Source organism: Manis javanica, chromosome 2, assembly GCF_040802235.1.
Source record: "Manis javanica isolate MJ-LG chromosome 2, MJ_LKY, whole genome shotgun sequence".
Classification (NCBI taxonomy): Eukaryota; Metazoa; Chordata; class Mammalia; order Pholidota; family Manidae; genus Manis; species Manis javanica.
Genome location: NC_133157.1, coordinates 85,455,702 through 85,476,890, shown reverse-complemented (window position 1 = coordinate 85,476,890; position 21,189 = coordinate 85,455,702). Strand labels below are relative to the sequence as shown.

Genomic DNA, 21,189 nt, shown 5'->3' with positions numbered 1-21,189 from the left:
ATATCAACCTAGAGAAATATTTATTTAGGATCCCTCTATGTATGTAGATATGTGACTTACAACTTGATAGTAAAATAGAGAGGTAGGAGAAGGAAATATAGCTAGAAGTTAAATAAAAAGCTACAAATTAATATCTGTTTCTAGATAAAAATAAAGTACTTACTTTATTGTACTGATACACACTTTCTGTTAATACTGTCTCACATCAGAATAATATTTAAAGCCTGCTATCAAACAGTAAGTAAGTTTACCATTAGTGGAAAATTAGGAACTTCCTGAAAATGAAATGAAATTTCTAGATGAAAGTAGGATACTTCCCAGTTAAAACTGAAAGGGAGATACCAAACTGAAGCTACTTTCAAAAACTAGTTTTTTGAAAAGATATTTCAATATTATATTTTGCTGTGATTACTATCTGATATTGAAAATTATTTCTTAAAACTACTCCTTTTTATTAAAAGGCTTCCAAAGTTAAAGAACTGTTGAGGGAAAAGTTATTGCATCCAGTACTTACTCTGAAACTGGAATAGAGTACTAAGTAACCAGAGGCAGGATAGTAAAGATGTAATACTGGGAAGCTTACCTTATAACAACAATTTCTCCTTTTCCGGCCACTGCTGCATGTACAAGGCTGAGAAGACTGAAGGATTAAAGTCACGTCTTCTGTTTCTAATACTGTTTGATAGACAGCTTTTTGAAAGTCCGTCAGAGAACAATACACCATCTGCCAAGATAAAACACGAGGTAATTATCAGTATCTTTTCTATAGCAATAATAGCCACAGTGTATTCAGATTTAACAGATTGTTAACAGTGAAAACTGCTCATAAACTAATTTATATTTTGTCTAGATACATCATTATGACAGTTTCTTCCAATTCTCCTATATTTTGTGTCACCACCCTCCTCCTAAACTATATAAACTATAATTTTATCTTCAAATAAATATGTTTAACTAAAAGGAATTAAAATAAATATGAAAAACAAGTTATGTGACTTTTTTATACATTCTTCAATACATTGCAGATCTTTTCAACATTTCATATTAGCCCATCATACAAATAAGTGATTAAAACTTAGGTCAAATAAACATCTAGATAAGGAAAAGAAAAGAGAGTATTTTAGAATAGTATGAGTAATATTTACTGCATTACTTGAAAACTTAGAAATTGAAAAACTTCATATTACTAAAAACAAAAAGTATTTGTATTTAATATCTTGCAATAAATTCCTAAGAATAGTAAAGATAAGAAGTACACATAAAGAAAATATAAGTTGCTGTTTGTATCCAAATTCAAAAAAAGAAGAAAATATGATAAAATAATGTCACTAAGTTATGGAGGACACAATTTACCTTATATTTTTGGTAGCACTGGGAACTGGTAAAATTCTTCCACACAGAGCTGAATGAAATTAGGGTAATAAAGCTAAATATACCCCTACTGGGGCTTTAAGGAATGTGAGTAAGAGGGAAAAGTCATGTATGTGTAAACATTTATATGCGTATATAACGACAACAGAATATTATTGCCAAAGAATGACAAACATGCCCATGTGACCCTAGGGAAGTTTATATGAAATGATCATCTTAAAACATATACACATAAAACATAAGCTGTGTTTTGACTCTACCTCGAATACAAAGGTATATATAAGAATACTAAGGGAATACAGAAAATGAGGTCAATGATTAAGGTATGGAGGGAATTTTGAGTAATTATTTTTTCCACGCTTTACTGAGATTTAACTAACATATAACATGTGTATGTTTATGATGTACAACATGAAGACTTGATTTAAGCACATACTGCAAAATGATTACCAAAACAAGGTCAGTTAACACATGTATTACTTCATAATTTCATATGATTATATTTTTTGTGGTGAGAACATTAAGATCTATTACTTTAGCAATTGCCAAGTGTGCAATGCAGTATTGTTCACTATAGTCATCATGCTGTGCACTAGATCCCCAGAACTTACTCATCCTATAACTGGAAATTTGTACCAGCTGACCAATATCTCCCTGTGTCCCCACCTCTAAGCCCCTGGAAACTGCCATTCTACTCTCTGAGGGTAGCTTTTCGTTATACATCTATTCCACATGTAAGTGAGATCATACAGTATTTGTCCTTCTCTGACTTCTCTTAGCATAATGCCCTCAAGGTCCATCCACACTGTCACAGATGACAGATTTCTTTCTTTTTTATGGCTGAGTGATATACCAATATAATATATTTGCCACACTGTTTTTATCCATTCATCTGTCAACAGACTTAGGTTGCTTTCATGTCTGGCTATTGTGAACAATACTGCAGTGCACATGGGAGTACAGCTATCTCTCAGAGTAATTTCACTTCCTTTGGATGTATACCCAGAAATGGGATTCCTGGATCACATGGTAGTTCCATGGTTAATTTTTTGAGGAAACTTCATACTGTTTTCTATCATGGCTGTACCAATTTACTTTCCTACTAATAGTGCATCCTGTGTCTTCTCCACATCCCCACCAAGACTTGTTATTTCTTGTCTTTTTTGATAACAGCCATTTTAGCAGCTGTGAAGTGTGAGGTGGTATCTCACTGTATTTTTTATTTACATTTCCCTGATGATTAGTAAGGTTGAGAATGTTTTCACGTGCCTGTTGGCCATCTGTATGTATTCTTTGGAAAAATGTCTATTCAGATGTTCTGCCCATTTCTTTTTTATTAAGGTATTATTGATATACACTCTTATGAAGGTTTCACATGAAAAACACTGAGGTTACTACAGTCACCTATATTATCAAGTCCCCTCCAGAATCCATTGCAATCATTGTACATCAGTATAGTAAGATGTCACAGAGTCACTACTTGTCTTCTCTGTGATACACTGTCTTTCCCGTGAGCCCAACACACCATGTGTACCAATTATAATACCCCTCAAGCCCCTTCTCCCCACCCACCCTCCCTCAACCCTCCAATTTGGTAACCACTAGTCCCTTCCTGGAGTCTGTGAGTCTGCTGCTGTTTTGTTCCTTCAGTTTTGCTTTGTTGTTATACTCTACAAATGATTTGGTACATGTCTTTCTCTGCCTGGCTTATTTCACTGAGCATAATACCATCTAGCTCCATCCATGCTGTTGCAAATGGCAGGATTTGTTTTTTTCTCATGGCTGAATAATATTCCATTGTGCATATGTACCACCTCTTCTTTACCCATTCATCTATTGATGGACACTTAGGTGGCTTCCATATCTTTGCTATTGTAAATAGTGCTGCAATAAACATAGGGTTGCATATGTCTTTTTGAATCTGAGATCTTGCTTTCCTTGGGTAAATTCCTAGGAATGGAATTCCCTGGTCAAATGGTATTCCTATTTTTACTTTTTTGAGGAAACTCCATATTGCTTTCCACAATGGTTGAACTAGTTTACATTCCCACCAGCAGTGTAGGAGGGTTCCTCTTTCTCTGCATCCTCGCCAGCATTTGTTCTTCCTTGTCTTTTCCATGTTGGCCATCCTAACTGGTGTGAGGTGATATCTCACCTTTTATTCTTAGGTAGTTTTTTGAATACCAATTCAATTTCCTTGCTGGTAATATGTCTGTTCAGATTTTCTATTTCTTCCTGGGTCAGTCTTGGAAGGTTGTATTTTCCTAGAAAGTTGTCCATTTCTTCTAGGTTATCCAATTTGTTAGCATATAATTTTTCATAGTAATCTCTGATAATTCTTTGTATTTCTGTGGTGTCTGTAGTGATTTTCCCTTTCTCATTTCTGATTCTGTTTATGTCTGTACACTCTCTTTTTTTCTTGGGAAGTCTGGCTAGGGGTTTATCTATTTTGTTTATTTTCTTGAAGAACTGGCTCCTGCTTTCATTGGATCTTTCTATTGTTTTATTCTTCTCAAAATTATTTATTTCTGCTCTCATCTTTATTATGTCCCTCCTTCTACTGACTTTGGGCCTCATTTCTTCTTCTTTTCCTAATTTTGTTAATTGTGAGTTTAGACTATTCATTTGGGATTACTCTTCTTTCTTGAGGTAGGCCTGTATTGTTATATACTTTCCTCTTAGAACTGCCTTCACTGCATCAACAGATTTTGAGGTCTTGAGTTGTTTTCATTTGTCTCCATATATTGCTTGATCTCCGTTTTAATTTGGTCATTGATCCACTGATCATTTATGAGCATGTTGTTAAGCCTCCATGTGTTTGTGAGCCTTTTTGTTTTCTTTGCACAGTTTATTTCTATTTTCATACCTTTGTGATCTGAGAAGTTGGCTGGTATAATTTCAATCTTTTTGAATTTACTGAGGCTCTTTTTGTGGCCTATTCTGGAAAATGTTCCATGTGCACAAGAGAAGAATGTGTATCCTGTTGCTCTTGGGTGGGGTGTTCTATAGATGTCTCCCAGCTCCATCTGTTCTAATACGTTGTTCAGTGTCTCTGTCTCTTTACTTATTTTCTGTCTGGTTGATCTGTCCTTTGGAGTGAGTGGTGTGTTGAAGTCTCCTAAGATAAATGCATTGCATTCTATTTCCCCCTTTAATTCTGTTAGTAGTTGTTTTACATATGTAGGTACTCCTATGTTGGGTGCATATTCATAATGGTTATATCCTCTACTTGGTCTGACCCCTTTATCATTAAGTAATGCCATTCCTTGTTTCTTATTACTATCTTTGTTTTGAAGTCTATTTTGTCTGATACAAGCACTGTAACTCAAGCTTTTTTCTCCATATTATTTGCATGAAATATATTTTTCCATCCCTTCACTTTTAGTTTATGTATGTATTTGGGGCTAAAATGAGTCTCTTGTAGGCAGCATATAGATGGATTCTGTTTTTTTATCCATTTTTCATCTGTGTGCTTTTGATTGGTACATTCAGTCTACTTAGATTTAGGGTGATTATCAATAGATATGTACTTATTGCCATTGCAGACTTCAGATTCATGGTTACCAAAGGTTCAAGGGCAGCTTCTTTACTATCTAACAGTCTTACTTAACTTGCTTATTATGCTATTTTAAACACAATCTAAAGATTCTTTTTTTACCTCCCTTCTTTTTCTTCCTCCTTCACTCTTTATAGATTAGATGTCATATTCTGTACTATTTTGAGTATACCTTGACTGACTTGTAGTAGTTGATTTAATTTAGAATTTGCTTAGTAATTAATTGGTCATCTTCCTTTACTGTGGATTTATTTTCTCTGGTGACAGCTATTGAGCCTTAGGAACACTTCCATCTATAGCAGTCCCTTCAAAATACACTATAGCGATGGTTTGTGGGAAGTAAATTCTCTCAGCTTTTGCTTATCTGGAAATTGTTTAATCCCTCCTTCAAATTTATATGATAATCTTGATGGTTAGAGTATTCTTAGTTCGAGGCCCTTCTGTTTCATTGCATTAAATAGATCGTGCCACTCCCTTCTGGCCTGTAAGGTTTCTGTTGAGAAGTCTGATGGGTTTTCCTTTGTATGTGATCTTTACTCTATCTCTAGCTGCTTTTAAAAGTCTGTGCTTGAGGGTGGAGCCAAGATGGCGGTGTGAGTAGAGCAGCAGCAATCTCCTCCCAAACCCACGTATATTTATGAAAATATAACAAAGACAACTCTTCCTAGAATAGAGACCAGAGGACACAGGACAACATCCAGACAACATCCACACCTGCGAGAACCCAGCACCTCGCGAAGAGGGTGAGATCCAAGCCCCAGCCCGGCGGAACCTGAGTGGCCTTCCACCCAGCTCCCAGCGGGAGGACAGGAGTTGGAGCGGAGAGGGAGACGGAGCCCAGGACTGCTAAACACCAAGCCCCAGCCATCCGCACCAGGGAGCAGACACAGTGCATGCGGGGGGTCCTGGATACGATGGAAAGAGGACAGCAAGACCTGTGAGCAGGTCCCTGAGTCTGGTGCCCAGAGACAAAGAAAAGCGAGCGGCTTTTTTTTTTTTTTGCGAGTGATTTTTGGAAGTCTTAAAGGGACAGGGACCCCAAAACCTGATGGAAGCATCCTGGGAAACTTAGTCTGTAGCAGGGAATCTGGGGATCTCTGGGCACTCTAACCCCCTGGGCAACAGGGAGCACGGAGGCCCGTCACAGAGATGATTAGCCTCCAGGCCACTCCCCCTCCAATGCAGTTCCACCATATCGGAGCAGCGGCCTGAGGCAAGCCACACCCACAGCAACAGCGGAGATAAACTCCATAGCAGCCGGGCAGGAATCAGGATCCCTGTGTGCATGCAGCTGCCCAGCACAAGCCACTAGAGGTAGCTGTTCTCCCAGAAGAGGAAAGCCAAAAACCAACAAGAAGGAAAGTTCTTCCAGTCGTCACTTGTGCCAGCTCTGCAAACTATCTCTATCACCGTGAAAAGGCAAAATTACAGGCAGACAAAGATCACAGAGACAATACCTGAGAAGGAGACAGACCTAACCAGTCTTCCTGAAAAAGAATCCAAAATAAAAATCATAAACATGCTCACAGAGATGCAGAGAAATATACAAGAGCTAAGGGATGAAGTCCAGAGGGAGATTACAGATGCTCGGAAAGAGATTATAGAAGTGTAAGAAACTCTGGAAGGACTTATGAGCAGAATGGATAAGATGCAAGAGGCCACTGATGGAATAGAAACCAGAGAACAGGAACACATAGAAGCTGACATAGAGATAAAAGGATCTCGAGGAATGAAACAATATTAAGAGAACTGTGTGACCAATCCAAAAGGAACAATATCCATATAATAGGGGTACCAGAAGAAGAAGAGAGAGAAAAAGGCATAGAAAGTGTCTTTGAAGAAATAATTACTGAAAATTTCCCCAAACTGGGAGAGGAAATAATGGAACAGACCACGAAAATACATAGAACTCCCAACAGAAAGGACACGAGGAGGACAACACCAAGACACATAATAATTAAAATGGCAAGGATCAAGGACAAGGAAAGAGTTTTAAAGGCAGCTAGAGAGAAAAAGGTCACCTATAAAGGAAAACCCATCAGGCTATCATCAGACTTCTCGACAGAAACCCTACAGGACAGAAGAGAATGGCATGATATATTCAATGCAATGAAACAGAAGGGCCTTGAACCAAGGATACTGTATCCAGAACGATATTCATTTAAATATGATGGAAGGATTAAACAATTCCCAGACAAGCAAAAGTTCAGGGAATTTGCCTCCCACAAACCACCTCTACAGGGCATCTTACAGGGATTGCTCTAGATGGGAGCACTCCTAAAAAGAGCACAGAACAAAACACCCAACATATGAAGAATGGAGGAGGAGGAATAAGAAGGGAGAGAAGAAAAGAAGCTCCAGACAGTGTATATAACAGATCAATAAGCGAGCTAAGTTAGGCAGGAAGATACTAAAGAGGCTCACGTTGAACCTTTCGTAACCACGAATTTAAAGCCTGCAATGGCAATACATATCTTTCAACAGTCACCCTAAATGTAAATGAACTCAATGCACCAATCAAAAGACACAGAGTAATAGAATGGATAAAAAAGCAAGACCCCTCTATATGCTGCTTACAAGAAACTCACCTCAAACACAAAGACATGCACAGACTAAAAGTCAAGGGATGGAAAAACATATTTCAGGCAAACAACAGAGAGAAGAAAGCAGGGGTTGTACTAATATCAGACAAAATAGACTTTAAAACAAAAAAAGTAATAAGACATAAAGAAAGACACTACATAATGATACAGGGCTCAGTCCAACAAAAGGATATAACCATAATAAATATATATGCACCCAACACAGGAGTACCAGCATATGTGAAACAAATAATAACAGACCTAAAGGGGGTTAGGAGACTTCAACATGCCACTCACCCCAAATGATAGATACACCGGGCAGAAAATAAATAAGGACACGGAGGCACAGAACAACACAGTAGAAATGATGGACCTAACGGACATCTATAGAATTCTACATCCAAAAGCAACAGGATATACATTGTTCTCAAGTGCACATGAAACATTCTCCAGAATAGACCACATACCAGCCCTCAAAAAGAGCCTCGGTAAATTCCAAAATATTGAAATTCTACCAACCAACGTTTCAGACCACAAAGGTATAAAACTAGAAATAAATTCTACAAAGAAAACAAAAAGGCTCACAAACACATGGAGGCTTAACAACATGCTCCTGAACAATCAATGGACCAACCAACAAAATAAAATAGAGATCAAGGAATATATGGAAACAAATGACAACAACAACACAAAGCCCCAACTTCTGTGGGACGCAGCGAAAGCAGTCTTAAGAGGAAAGTATATAGCGATCCAGGCACACTTGAAGAAGGAAGAACAATCCCAAATGAATAGCCTAACATCACAATTATGAAAACTGGAAAAAGAAGAACAAATGAGGCCTAAAGTCAGCAGAAGGAGGGATATAATAAAGATCAGAGAAGAAATGAACAAAATTGAGAAGAATAAAACAAAAGAAAAATTCAATGAAACCAAGAGCTGTTTCTTTAAGAAAATAAACAAAATAGATAAGCCTCTAGCCAAACTTATTAAGAGAAAAAGAGAATCAACACAAATCAACAGAATCAGAAATGAGAATGGAAAAATCATGACAGACTCCACAGAAATACAAAGAATTATTAAAGACTACTATGAAAACCTATATGCCAACAAGCTGGAAAACCTAGAAGAAATGGACAACTTCCTAGAAAAATACAACCTTCCAAGACTGACCAAGGAAGAAACACAAAAGTTAAACAAACCAATTATGAGCAAAGAAATTCAAACGGTAATCAAAAAATTACCCAAGAACAAAACCCCTAGGCCGGACGGATTTACCTTGGAATTTTATCAGACACACAGAGAAGACATAATACCCATTCTCCTTAAAGTTTTCGAAAAAATAGAAGAGGAGGGAATACTCCCAAACTCATTCTATGAAGCCAACATCACCATAATACCAAAACCAGGCAAAGACCCCACCAAAAAAGAAAACTACAGACCAATATCCCTGATAAATGTAGATGCAAAAATACTCAATAAAATATTAGCAAACAGAATTCAACAGTATATCAAAAGGATCATACACCATGACCAAGTGGGATTCATCCCAGGGATGCAAGGATGGTACAACATTCGAAAATCCATCAACATCATCCACCACATCAACAAAAAGAAAGACAAAAACCACATGATCATCTCCATAGATGCTGAAAAGGCATCTGACAAATTTAACATCCATTCATGATAGAAACTCTCAGCAAAATGGGAATAGAGGGCAAGTGCCTCAACATAATAAAGGCCATATATGATAAACCCACAGCCAACATTATACTGAACAGCGAGAAGCTAAAAGCTTTTCCTCTGAGATCGGGAACTAGACAGGGATGCCCACTCTCCCCACTGTTATTTAACATAGTACTGGAGGTCCAAGCCACGGCAATCAGACAAAACAAATAAATACAAAGAATCCGGATTGGTAAAGAAGAAGTTAAACTCTCACTATTTGCAGATGATATGATATTGTACATAAAAAACCCTAAAGACTCCACTCCAAAACTACTAGAACTGATACTGGAATGCAGCAAAGTTGCAGGATACAAAATTAACACACAGAAATCTGTGGCTTTCCTATACACTAACAATGAACCAATGGAAAGAGAAATCAGGAAAACAACTCCATTCACAATTGCATCAAATAGAATAAAATACCTAGGAATAAACCTAACCAAAGAAGTGAAAGACCTATACCCTGAAAACTACAAGTCACTCTAAAGAGAAATTAAAGGGGACACTAAGAAATGGAAACTCATCCCATGCTCACGGCTAGGAAGAATTAATATCGTCAAAATGGCCATCCTGCCCAAAGCAATATACAGATTTGATGCAATCCCTATCAAATTACCAGCAACATTCTTCAGTGAACTGGAACAAATAATTCAAAAATTCATATGGAAACACCGAAGACCCTGAATAGCCAAAGCAATCCTGAGAAAGAAGAATAAAGTAGGGGGGATCACACTCCCCAACTTCAAGCTCTACTACAAAGCCATAGTAATCAAGACAATTTGGTACTGGCACAAGAACAGACCCACAGACCAGTGGGACAGATTAGAGACTCCAGACATTAACCCAAACATATATGGTCAATTAATATTTGATAAAGGAGCCATGGACATACAATGGCAAAATGACAGTCTCTTCAACAGATGGTGCTGGAAAAACTGGACAGCTACATGTAGGAGAATGAAACCCGACCATTGCCTAACGCCATACACAAAAGTAAATTCAAAATGGATCAAAGACCTGAATGTAAGTCATGAAACCATAAAACTCTTAGAAAAAAAGATAGGCAAAAACCTCTTAGACATAAACGTGAGTGACCTCTTCTTGAACATATCTCCCCAGGCAAGGAAAACAACAGCAAAAATGAACAAGTGGGACTATGTTAAGCTGAAGAGCTTCTGTACAGCAAAAGACACCATCAATAGAACAAAAAGGAACCCTACAGTATGGGAGAATATATTTGTAAATGACAGACCCGGTAAAGGCTTGACGTCCAAAATATATAAAGAGCTCACACACCTCAAACAAAAAACAAATAATCCAATTAAAAAATGGGCAGAGGAACTGAACAGACAGTTCTCCAAAAAAGAAATACAGATGGCCAAAAGACACATGAAAAGATGCTCCACATCGCTAATTATCAGAGAAATGCAAATTAAAACCACAATGAGGTATCACCTCACACCAGTAAGGATGGCTGCCATCCAAAAGACAAACAAGAACAAATGTTGGCGAGGTTGTGGAGAAAGGGGAACCCTCCTACACTGCTGGTGGGAATGTAAATTAGTTTAACCATTGTGGAAAGCAGTATGGAGGTTCATCAAAATGCTCAAAACAGACCTACCATTTGACCCAGGAATTCCACTCCTAGGAATTTACCCTAAGAAAGCAGCAATCAAGTTTGAAAAAGACAGATGCACCCCTATGTTTATCGCTATTTACAATAGCCAAGAATTGGAAGCAACCTAAGTGTCCATCAGTAGATGAATGGATAAAGAAGATGTGGTACATACACACAATGGAACATTATTCAGCCATAAGAAGAAAACAAATCCTACAATTTGCAACAACATGGATGGAGCTAGAGGGTATTATGCTCAGTGAAATAAGCCAAGTGGAGAAAGACAAATACCAAATGATTTCACTCATCTGTGGAGTATAAGAACAAAGGAAAAACTGAAGGAACAAAACAGCAGCAGAATCACAGAACCCAAGAAGGGACTTACAGGTACCAAAGGTAAAGGGACTGCGGAGGATGGGTGGGTAGGGAGGGATAAGGGAGGGGAAGAAGAAAGGGGGTATTATGATTAGCATGCATAGTGGGGGGTGTGGGAGAAAGGGGAGGGCTGTACAACACAGAGAAGACAAGTATTGATTATACAACATTTTGCTATGCTGATGGACAGTGACTGTTAAGGGGTTTGTAGGAGGGACCTGGTATAGGGGAGAGCCTAGTAAACATAATGTTCTTTCTGTACTTGTAGATTAATGATAGCAAAAAAAGAAAAAAAAAAGAATAGGGGGATTACTCCCTTATAGGATAAAACTAACTGCAAATCACCGATTAATGCATGCTTTAAATATCCTTAATTTTGATCATTTAAAGGGTGTCAGATGATCAACTATGGAAGTACATTTTTCTGATAATATTCCTTTCTCTTAAAAAAAAAAAAAGCAGTTCCTGTGTGGTGATCTCCAATAAGTTCTTCACAATGGTATAAAGGGCATATCAAAGTGTGGGCAAAGGGTTAGTTTGTGTTTATACAGAGGATCAAAGCCTAATCTGGCTACCCAGAAAACGAATTAAGATACGATATGAAGAAGAACTTCCAACATCAACATTCTCTGGAAGAGTCATTCCAGAAGATGTTCATCAAAAAACTTCAACAAAGATACTGGTGCTGTTGCAGTTGTAGCTGCATTCATCCCACCGGTTCCAGGACTTGCCATTGGAATGAAGAAGGAGATATCTAAGCTGGCCTGTGCATACAGTAAAACAACAAATTTGTCTGGATCTATACTGTCAGAACTCAACCAAGAATTAGAAGAAGTGCAAGTTGCAGCGCTCCAAAATCTTGTGACTACAGACTATCTACTGTTAAAAGAACATATGGGATGTGAACAGTTCCCAGGAACGTGTTGTTTTAATTTGTCTGATTTTTCTCAAAATATTCAAATTCAGTTAGACAATATCCATCATATCATTGATAAGTTTTCACAAATGCCTAGGGTGCCTAACTGGTTTTCTTGGTTTCACTGGATATGGTTGGTAATTGTAGGTCTGCTTTGGTTATGTAGCTGTATTCCTATTATATTAATGTGTGTACACAATTTAATTAGTAGTTTAAAACCTATACATGCTGAAGTTACTCTACAAGAAGATATGTCAAAGAAATAATCAATCTTCCCATGTTTTCTTCTGTCTGCTACTTCTATAGCTTTTCTTCTTCCTTCCTAATTACAACCCTTAAGTAGAATTCGTGCCTCATATCGAAATCATACTGAGTATCATAATTCTTCCAAGTGGTAAAGATACCTCAAGACAATGCTGGGCATAGAAGCCACAGGGCATAAATCTGCAAAGAAGTAAAAAGCTAACCTTTTCAAACAATATTGCTTCTCTCTCACTTGCCAACTTTACATTTCCCTGTATGGCCCCGGAAGATGACTGGTTAGCCAGAGACATATAAGATTCCTCAAGGGAGGAACAACCCAAGACAGGCACAGTCGCAGGGGGGCCATCAGGTGAGAAACTTGGGATCAACAGAGGTCAGGCTTAGAACCCCACCCCCCCTGTTTTGAGAGAAATCTGCATCCATGGATGTTTTGTTGCCCTTCTCTAGCTTGGATTAATACTTAGTCTATAGGCACACACCTGATCATCTACATTTGCCCTCTTACAGCACTAAACTATGTTTTCTACCTTTGTCTTGCATCTACCTACCATTTCAGCATTTTATTAAAAATAATAATAATAATAATAACAATAATAATATGGGAGAAATGTGGGATTCACATATAAATCAAGTATAAAAATCAAATGAATAATCATAATTGACCTGATTGTTTATAGTTTATGATGCGTGATCAAAACTGAAAGTTTTTTTTGTGATGACTGCCCTTGCACTGTTCACCATGTAAGAACTTATTCACTATGTAAGAACTTGTTCACCATGTAAAAACTTGTTCATTATGCTTTAGAAGATAGGAGACTGTTGAGAATTAGGCTTGGGGTTGATTAATGATTGTGCACTGAGTTCCGTATACAGAATTTTATTGTTGTTAACAACCATATGATGAATAAATATGATAGATGCCCCCCCCAAAAAAAGTCTCTGCTTATCCTTTATGTTTGCCATTTTAATTATTATATGTCTTTGTGTTGTCTGTTTGGGTCTCTTGTTAGGAAATCTGTGCACCTCCATGGCCTGAGAGACTGTCTCCTTCCCCAGATTGGGGAAGTTTTCAGCAATAACCTCCTCAAAGACACTTTCTATCCCTTTCTCTCTCTTTTTCTTCTGGTACCCCTATAATGTAAATATTATTCCGTTTGGAATGGTCACAACATTCTCTCAATATTCTTTCATTCCTCGAGATCCTTCTTTCTCTCTGTGCCTCAGCTTCTTTGTATTCCTCTTCTCTAATTTCTATTTCACTTACCATCTCCTCTACTTCATCTAATCTGCTTTTAAATCCCTCCATTGTATATTTTATTTCATATACTGCATTTTTCAGTTTCTATCCCTTTCTTGAATTCTTCTCTGAGGTCTTGAATATTTTCTGTAGCTCCATGAGCTTGTTTATGATTTTTATTTTGAAATCTTTTTCAGGAAGATTGATGAGTTCAGTTTCACTTAGCACTTTTTCTGGTGTTTGTGGGATTTTGGTCTGTGCCAGGTTCTTCTGACATTGCATATTTGTAAAAACTTGGTGTAGGCAGTGCAATCTTGTGCCCTGAATCTCTATTCTGTGGAGCTGCTCAGTCCCTGGAGTGATGGCGGGGGTCACAGGTGAGTGGTGCTGGTGCCTGCCAGGAGGAAAGAGCTGTTTCCTGCTTCCTGGCTGCAGTGCCTGCCTCCACTGCCAGGGCCAGTGGGCTGACCATGCAAGGAGGAGCCTCTTGAAGTTGCCGTAGGCAGAGCCACATTCTGGCTGGCCTGGCACAATGGTGGGAGCATCATTTTGCGAGCTGGTGCCACCAGGAGGAAGGAGTGGCAGGCTGTGGTTTCGCAGTCGGGGGGCTTTGGAGCTGCACTGACAGCCAGGGGGATGGAGTGACTGAAGCTCCTGAACGTTCCCAATCTGCTGGGTTGAGTGCACTGGGACTATTTTGTCAACCTGTCCTTTCTCCTTATTAGCAAGCTCTGTGCAATCCTACCCCTTTAGGAGCCCTTTCACTGTTGGGAGGTCTCTCAGAATGCCTGCTTTTCTTTTGTCCCAGAGCAGCCAATTGTGGGTTCCTTTTCTCCACAAGCAGCTGGAATCTCAGTCTCTCCAAGTATTCTGCCTGTCTTACCTTTCTAACCCCACTAATCGCCAGAGTACCATGTAATGTAGGGTTATGCTCCCAGAGCAGATGTCCAGGGCTGGGTGTCCATCAGTCCTGGCCTTCTACTCCCTCCCCGTTCCATTTCTCTCCCTCCCACTGATGAGCTGGGGTGGGGGATGGGCCTGGGTCCAGCCAGATCATGGCTTTGGTATTTTACCCTCTTCCGTGAGGTCTGCTCTTTTCTCCAGAAGAAGGCAGTCTGTCTTCTTCTTTCTTGTTGTTCTTTCAGGATTAGTTGTATTTGCTATATTTTCATATTATACGTGGTTTTGGGAGGAGGTTTCTGTCTCACCTCTCATACTACCATCTTTAAGCCAATCTCCCCCATTTTTAAAATCAGATTATTTGGTTTTTGTTGCTATTGAGCTGTGTGAATTCCTTAAATATTTTGAATATTAACTATTTATCAAATAGAGGGTTTGCAAATATTTTCTCCCATTCTGTTGGCTGTCTCTCCATTCTGTTGATGACTGCTTTTGGTGTACTGAAGTTTTTTTGTTTGATGTAGTCCCACTTGTTTATTTGTGCTTTTGTGGCTTGTGCTTTAATTGTCATAGTCAAAATATCTTTGCCAAGATCAATGTCGATGAGCTTTTTTTCCTGTGTCTTCTTTTAGGAGTTTTATAGTATCAGGTCTTATATTTAAGTATTTAATCCATTGTGAGTAGTATTACTTTTTGTGAGTGGTGTGAGACAGGAGTCCAGTTTCATTCTTTTGCATGTGAATATCTAATTTTACCAATACCATTACTTGAAAAGTGTATCTTTTCTCCATCAAGTGTTCTTGGCTCCTGTATCAAATATGTGACTCTATAAGCATGGGTAAGTACTTCTGGTGTCTCTATTTTATTTCATTGTCTGTGTCTGTTTTTGAGCCAGTACCATACTGTTTTGATTCCCATATCTTTGTAGTATATAGCTTGAAACCAGGAAATGTGATGCCTCCAGCTTTGCCTTTTGTTCTCAAGATTGCTTTGGCTTTTTGGTGTCTTTTGTAGTTCCATGTGAATTTTAGGATATTTCTATATCTCTGAAAAATAGCATTGGAATTTTGATGGGGATTGCAATGAACCCTGAGATGGCTTTGTGTAGTGCATTCTATACCAACTCCTTTCAGGTTCCCAGACCTGATTGCGTGGGAGGGGTTTTCCCATGCATGACATTAAGCCCAGAGCCACCACCGGATTCCCCAGGTTAAAGGCTCCATCCTATAAGATGGCCCTACATCCTCCACCAACAGATGCCAGTCACAAGTCCCAGGTTGTCATCAGACCAACTGGCTACAGAGTGGGAGTTCCCATGACTTCCTACTTAGGTTTGAGCAATTTGCTACAGTGGCTCACAGAACTCAGGAAAACACTTACATTTACTGGTTTAATAAAGGATACCAAAGGTACAAATTAACAGCCAGATGAAGAGAGACATAGGGAAGGCCCCAAATAAGGGAGCTTCTATCCTCCTGGAGCTTGAGCCTGGCTCAGTGGCGTTCTGCTTCCCCAAGCATGGAAGCTCTCCCTGACTGAGAAGCAGGATGCAAAAAAGAAAGACAGATGCTCTTCTTATGGATTTTTGTGAGGGCTCCACTGCATAGTCATGATTGACTAAGTCACTGGCCACTGGCTGATTCGGCCTCCAGCCCCTGGCTGTAGGTGGGTCCAAAAGTCTCTCATTAACATGACAAGATACCCATTTCACCTTTAAGGCTCTGAAGTATTTTCAGGAACTGTGGATGAACACATATACCTGAAAAATATGTTTTTGGTCACTTGACTGACTAAACAGATGTATTTCTTGTAATTCATTATATTGTAGGTAGTGTGGACATTTTAACAATATTAATTCTTCCAATCCACAAATAAGGAATATCTTTCCATTTATTTGTGTCATCTTCAATTTCTTTCATGAATGTCTTACAGTTTTCAGTGTATAGGTCTTCTACCTCCTTGGTGAAATTTATTGCTAAGTATCTTACTCTTTAAGTTGTTATTATTAAAACAGGTAATAACATTTAGTAAGCACATCTTACATTTCAGAGCAACCATGTGAAGAAGGCACTGTTATCATCATTCCCATTTAGCAGATAAAGAATCCAAGATTTCAAAGTTTAGAAAATCGCTCAAGGTCACAAAACTGGTAAGTAAGGGAATCAGGATTCAAGTCCATGGTATTTGATTTCAGACTCCAAACTCTGAAGCCCTACATGCACAATTCTTCTTCACACATTTGTAGTTTGTTCTTATTATATAGAAAACTAAATAACATACATAAAATTGCAAATTGCACAGAACATTTAAATAAGCAGAGGTCCATGAAGTATTCCAAAATAATAATATTTGCTTTAGGTAAGAAGTGAAATAAATGTTTTATCAATTTCCCCAACTTCATTATCAGTATCCTATTTTCTTTTCAAATCTCTTTCTGAAGTAATAAACAACAGGAATCCTATGACTATAGGATATTTGATAGGACTGCTCTTATTTGGAATATTAATTAGATTTAGTTCATAGGAATTTGTAGACCTTTTATTTCATTGCCTGAGCTAGAAGATTAAAAACTATAAAAAAAGGACTGCTTTCTCTCTCTCTCTCTATATATATATATATATGTATATAAATATTTTAAATGTTCTCAAATCAGTGCCTCAGGTTTTCTTTAAAAACTAACAATTTAATTGTAATTTTCCTACAAATTCTTAAAATTGGGTTAGTTATATCATTAAAAAAGCATTTTATAAGAAATGAGAATATTTAAAAATGCTTTAGAGAGGACAGACTCAAGATGGCGATGTGGGAGGTGAGACAGAGAACTCCTCCCAAAGCCACATGTAATACAAAAATATAGTTAATACAACTAATCCTAAAAAAGGCAACAGGAAAGAAGGCTGCACCAGACTGCATACACCTGGAGAACACAGCAGACCTCAGGAAACAGGGTAACGTACCAAAGCCTTGATCCGGTGGGACCCAAGCCCTTCCACCACCCCAGCTCACCAGCAGAAGGAAGAGAGATGGAGTGGGGAGGGGGTGTAAGCCTAGAGCTGCTAAACACCCAGCCCTGCAGATCTGCTTTGGGAGACAAACCTACACTGCATGGCACTCTGGAGATTAGTGGGATTGGAAAGCTAAGACAGATGGAATACTTGGAAAGACTGAGATTCTAACCACTTGTGGAGGACAGGGATCCACAACCGGTTACTCTGGGACAAGGGAAAGGCAGGCGGTCTGAGAGGCTTCCTAGCAGCAAGAGGGCTGCTGAAGCGGTAGGGTCTGCATGGAGCTTGATGCACAGGAGAAGGAATAGGTGGACAAGGTTGTCTCTGCACACTCTGCCCAAGCAGGTTGGGAACTTTCAGGAGCTTCATGTGATTCATTCTCCTGGCTGCCTACTCAGCTCTGAGGCCCCCTCCCGACTGTGATACACAGCCTACTGTGCCTTCCTCCTGGCCTGTGAGTAATGGCTCACAAACCAGCAGTCACTGTAGTGGCGTCAGGCCAGCCAAAGGGAGGCGCCACCTATGGCAGCTACAGACGCAAAGCACAGAGGCTTATACCTGTGTGCTTGGCCCACTGGTTCTGACAGTGGAGATAAGCACTGCAGCCAGGAGGCAGGAAACAGCTCTTTCCTCCCCCCAGGCACCAGTGCTGCTGCCCTGTGACCCCCCAACATCACTGCAGGGGCTGAGCAGCACCAGAGACTAGAGCTTCCGGGCACTAGAGGGCACCACATACAAATATGAAACGGCAAAGGAACCTGGTTCAAAAAAAAATCTCACAAACACCAGAAAAAGGGCCAAATGAAACTGAACTCACCAATCTTCCTGAAAGAGAGATTAAAATAAAAATCATAAACATGCTCACAGAGGTACAGAAAAATATTCAAGAACTCAGGGACAAATTTAGAATGAAGATTCAATGATTAAGAAATTCCATATCTGAAATGAAACATACAATGGAGGGATTTAAAAGCAGATTAGATGAAGTAGAAGACACTATAAATGGAACAGAAATTGGAAAAGAGGAATACAAAGAAGCTGAGGCACAGAGAGAAAGAAGGATCTCTAGGAATGAAAGAATATTGAGAGAACATTGTGGCCATTACAAACAGAACAATATTCATGTTATAGGGGTACCAGAAGAAGAAGAGAGAAAAAGGGATAGAAAGTGTCTTTGAGGAAGTTATTGCTGAAAAATTCCCCAATCTAGGGAAGGAGACAGTCTCTCAGGCCATGGAGGTGCACAGATCTCCCAATAAAAGGGACCCAAACAGACAACACAAAGACATATAATAATTAAAATGGCAAACATAAAGGATAAGCACAAACTTTTAAAAGCAGCTAGAGAGAGAATAAAGATCACATACAAAGCAAAACCCATCAGGCTCTCATCAGACTTCTCAACAGAAACCTTACAGGCCAGAAGGGAGTGGCATGATATATTTAATGCAATGAAGCAGAAGGACCTCAAACCAAGAACACTTTATCCAACAAGATTATCATTTAAATTTGAAACAGGGATTAAAGAATTTCCAGATACCAAAAGCTGAGAGAATTTACTTCCTAAAAACCACCTCTACAGTGCATTTTGGAGGGACTGCTATAGATAGAAGTGTTCCTAAGGCTAATTAGCTGTCACCAGAGGAAATAAAACCACAGCAAAGAAAGTAGAACAATTAATTATTAAGCAGAATCAAAATCAAATCAACTACTCCCAAAGTCAATCAAAGGACAGACAAAGAGTACAGAATTTGATACCTAATATATAAAGAATGGAGGAGGAAGAAAAAGGAGGGGTATGTATATAATAGGCTGTGTATATAATAGCCTACTAAGTGAGTTATATTAGACTGTTAGATAGTAAGGGAATTACGCTTGAACCTTTGGTAACCACGAATCTAAAGCCTGCAATGGAAATAAGTACATACCTGTTGATAATCACCCTAAATGTAAATGGTCTGAATGCATCAATCAAAAGACATAGAGTCACTGAATGGATAAAAAAACAAGACCCATCTATATGCTACCTACAAAAGACTCACTTCAAACCCAAAGACATACAAAGACTAAAAGTGAAGAGATAGAAAAAGATATTTCATGCAACTATTAGGGCAAAAACAGCAGGTGTTGCAGTACTTGTACCAGACAAAATAGACTTCAAAACAAAAAAGTTAACAAGAGACAGAGAAGGACCTTACATAATGAAAAAGGGATCAGTCCAACAAGAGGATACAACTATTATAAATATCTATGCACCCAACACAGAATCACCTACATAGGTGAAACAAATACTAACAGAATTAAAGGGGAAAATAGAATGCAATGCATTCATTTCAGGAGACTTCAACACACCACTCACTCCAAAGGACAGACTAACCAAACAGAAAATAAGTAAGGAGACAGAGACACTGAACAACATATTAGAACAGATGGACCTAACGGACATCTACAGAACACTCCACCCAAAAGCAACAGGATACACATTCTTCTCAAGTGCACACGGAACATTTTCAAGAAGAGATCATATACTAGGCCACAAAAAGAGCCTGAGTAAATTTAAAAAGACTGAAATTGCACCAACCATATTCTCAGATCACAAAGATATGAAAATAGAAATAAATTGTAAAAAGAAAATAAAAAGGCTCACAAACACATGGAGGCTTAACATCATGCTTCTAAATAATCAATGGATCAATGAACAAATTAAGACAGAGATCAAGCAATACATGGAGACAAATGACAATAATTCAACACCGCAAAATCTGTGGGATGAAGCAAAGGCCGTGCAAGAGAGAAGTATATTGCAATACCGGGCTATCTCGGGAAAGAAGAACAATCCCAAATGAGCAGTATAAACTCACAATTAACGAAACTAGAAAAAGAACAAATAGGCCCAAAGTTAGAGGGAGGGGCATAATAAAGATTAGAGCAGAAATAAATAAAATCAAGAAGAATAAAACAATAGAAAGAATCAATGAAAGCAGGAGCTGGATCTTCATGAAAATAAACGAAATAGATAAACCCCTAGCCAGACTTAACAAGAAAAAAACCAGTCTACACACATAAACAGAATCAGAAATGAGAAAGGAAATATCACTATGGACACCACAGAAATACAAAGAATTATGAGAGAATACTATGAAAAATTATGTGTTAACAAAGTGGATAACCTAGAAGAAATGGACAACTTTCTAGAAAAATACAACCTTCCAAGGTTGATCCAGGAAGAAACAGAAAATCTGAACAGACCAATTACCAGCAAGGAAATTGAAATGGTAATCAAAAACTACCTAAGAACAAAACCCTGGACCAGATGGTTTCACTGATGAATTTCATCAAACATTTTGGAAACATCTAATACTCATCCCTCCTTAAAGTATTCCAAAAAGTAGAAGAGAAGGGAATACTCCCAAACTCATTCTATGAGGCCAGCATCACTCTAATACCAAAACCAGGTGAAGACACCACAAGAAAAAGAAAATTACGAGACCAACATTCCAGATGAACATAGATGCAAAAATACTCAACAAAGTATTAGCAAACCGAATTCAAAAATACATCAAAAAGATCATCCATTATGATCAAGTAGGATTTATTGAAGGGATGAAGGATGGTACAACATTTGAAAATCCATCAA

General features: G+C 38.4%; 1 protein-coding gene across 11 annotated transcripts in view; it reads right to left on the bottom strand.

Moving 5' to 3' along the window:
- The window catches only part of ERCC6L2 (ERCC excision repair 6 like 2), a 216,916-nt gene that overhangs the window by 128,566 nt on the left and 67,161 nt on the right, over window positions 1-21,189 (bottom strand). For all 11 annotated transcript variants that reach the window (XM_036991135.2, XM_036991134.2, XM_073228784.1 and 8 more), the window contains exon 7: window positions 584-724. In XM_036991135.2, coding sequence (XP_036847030.2) covers window positions 584-724 — 141 coding nt within the window. The remainder of the gene's footprint in view (window positions 1-583; window positions 725-21,189) is intronic.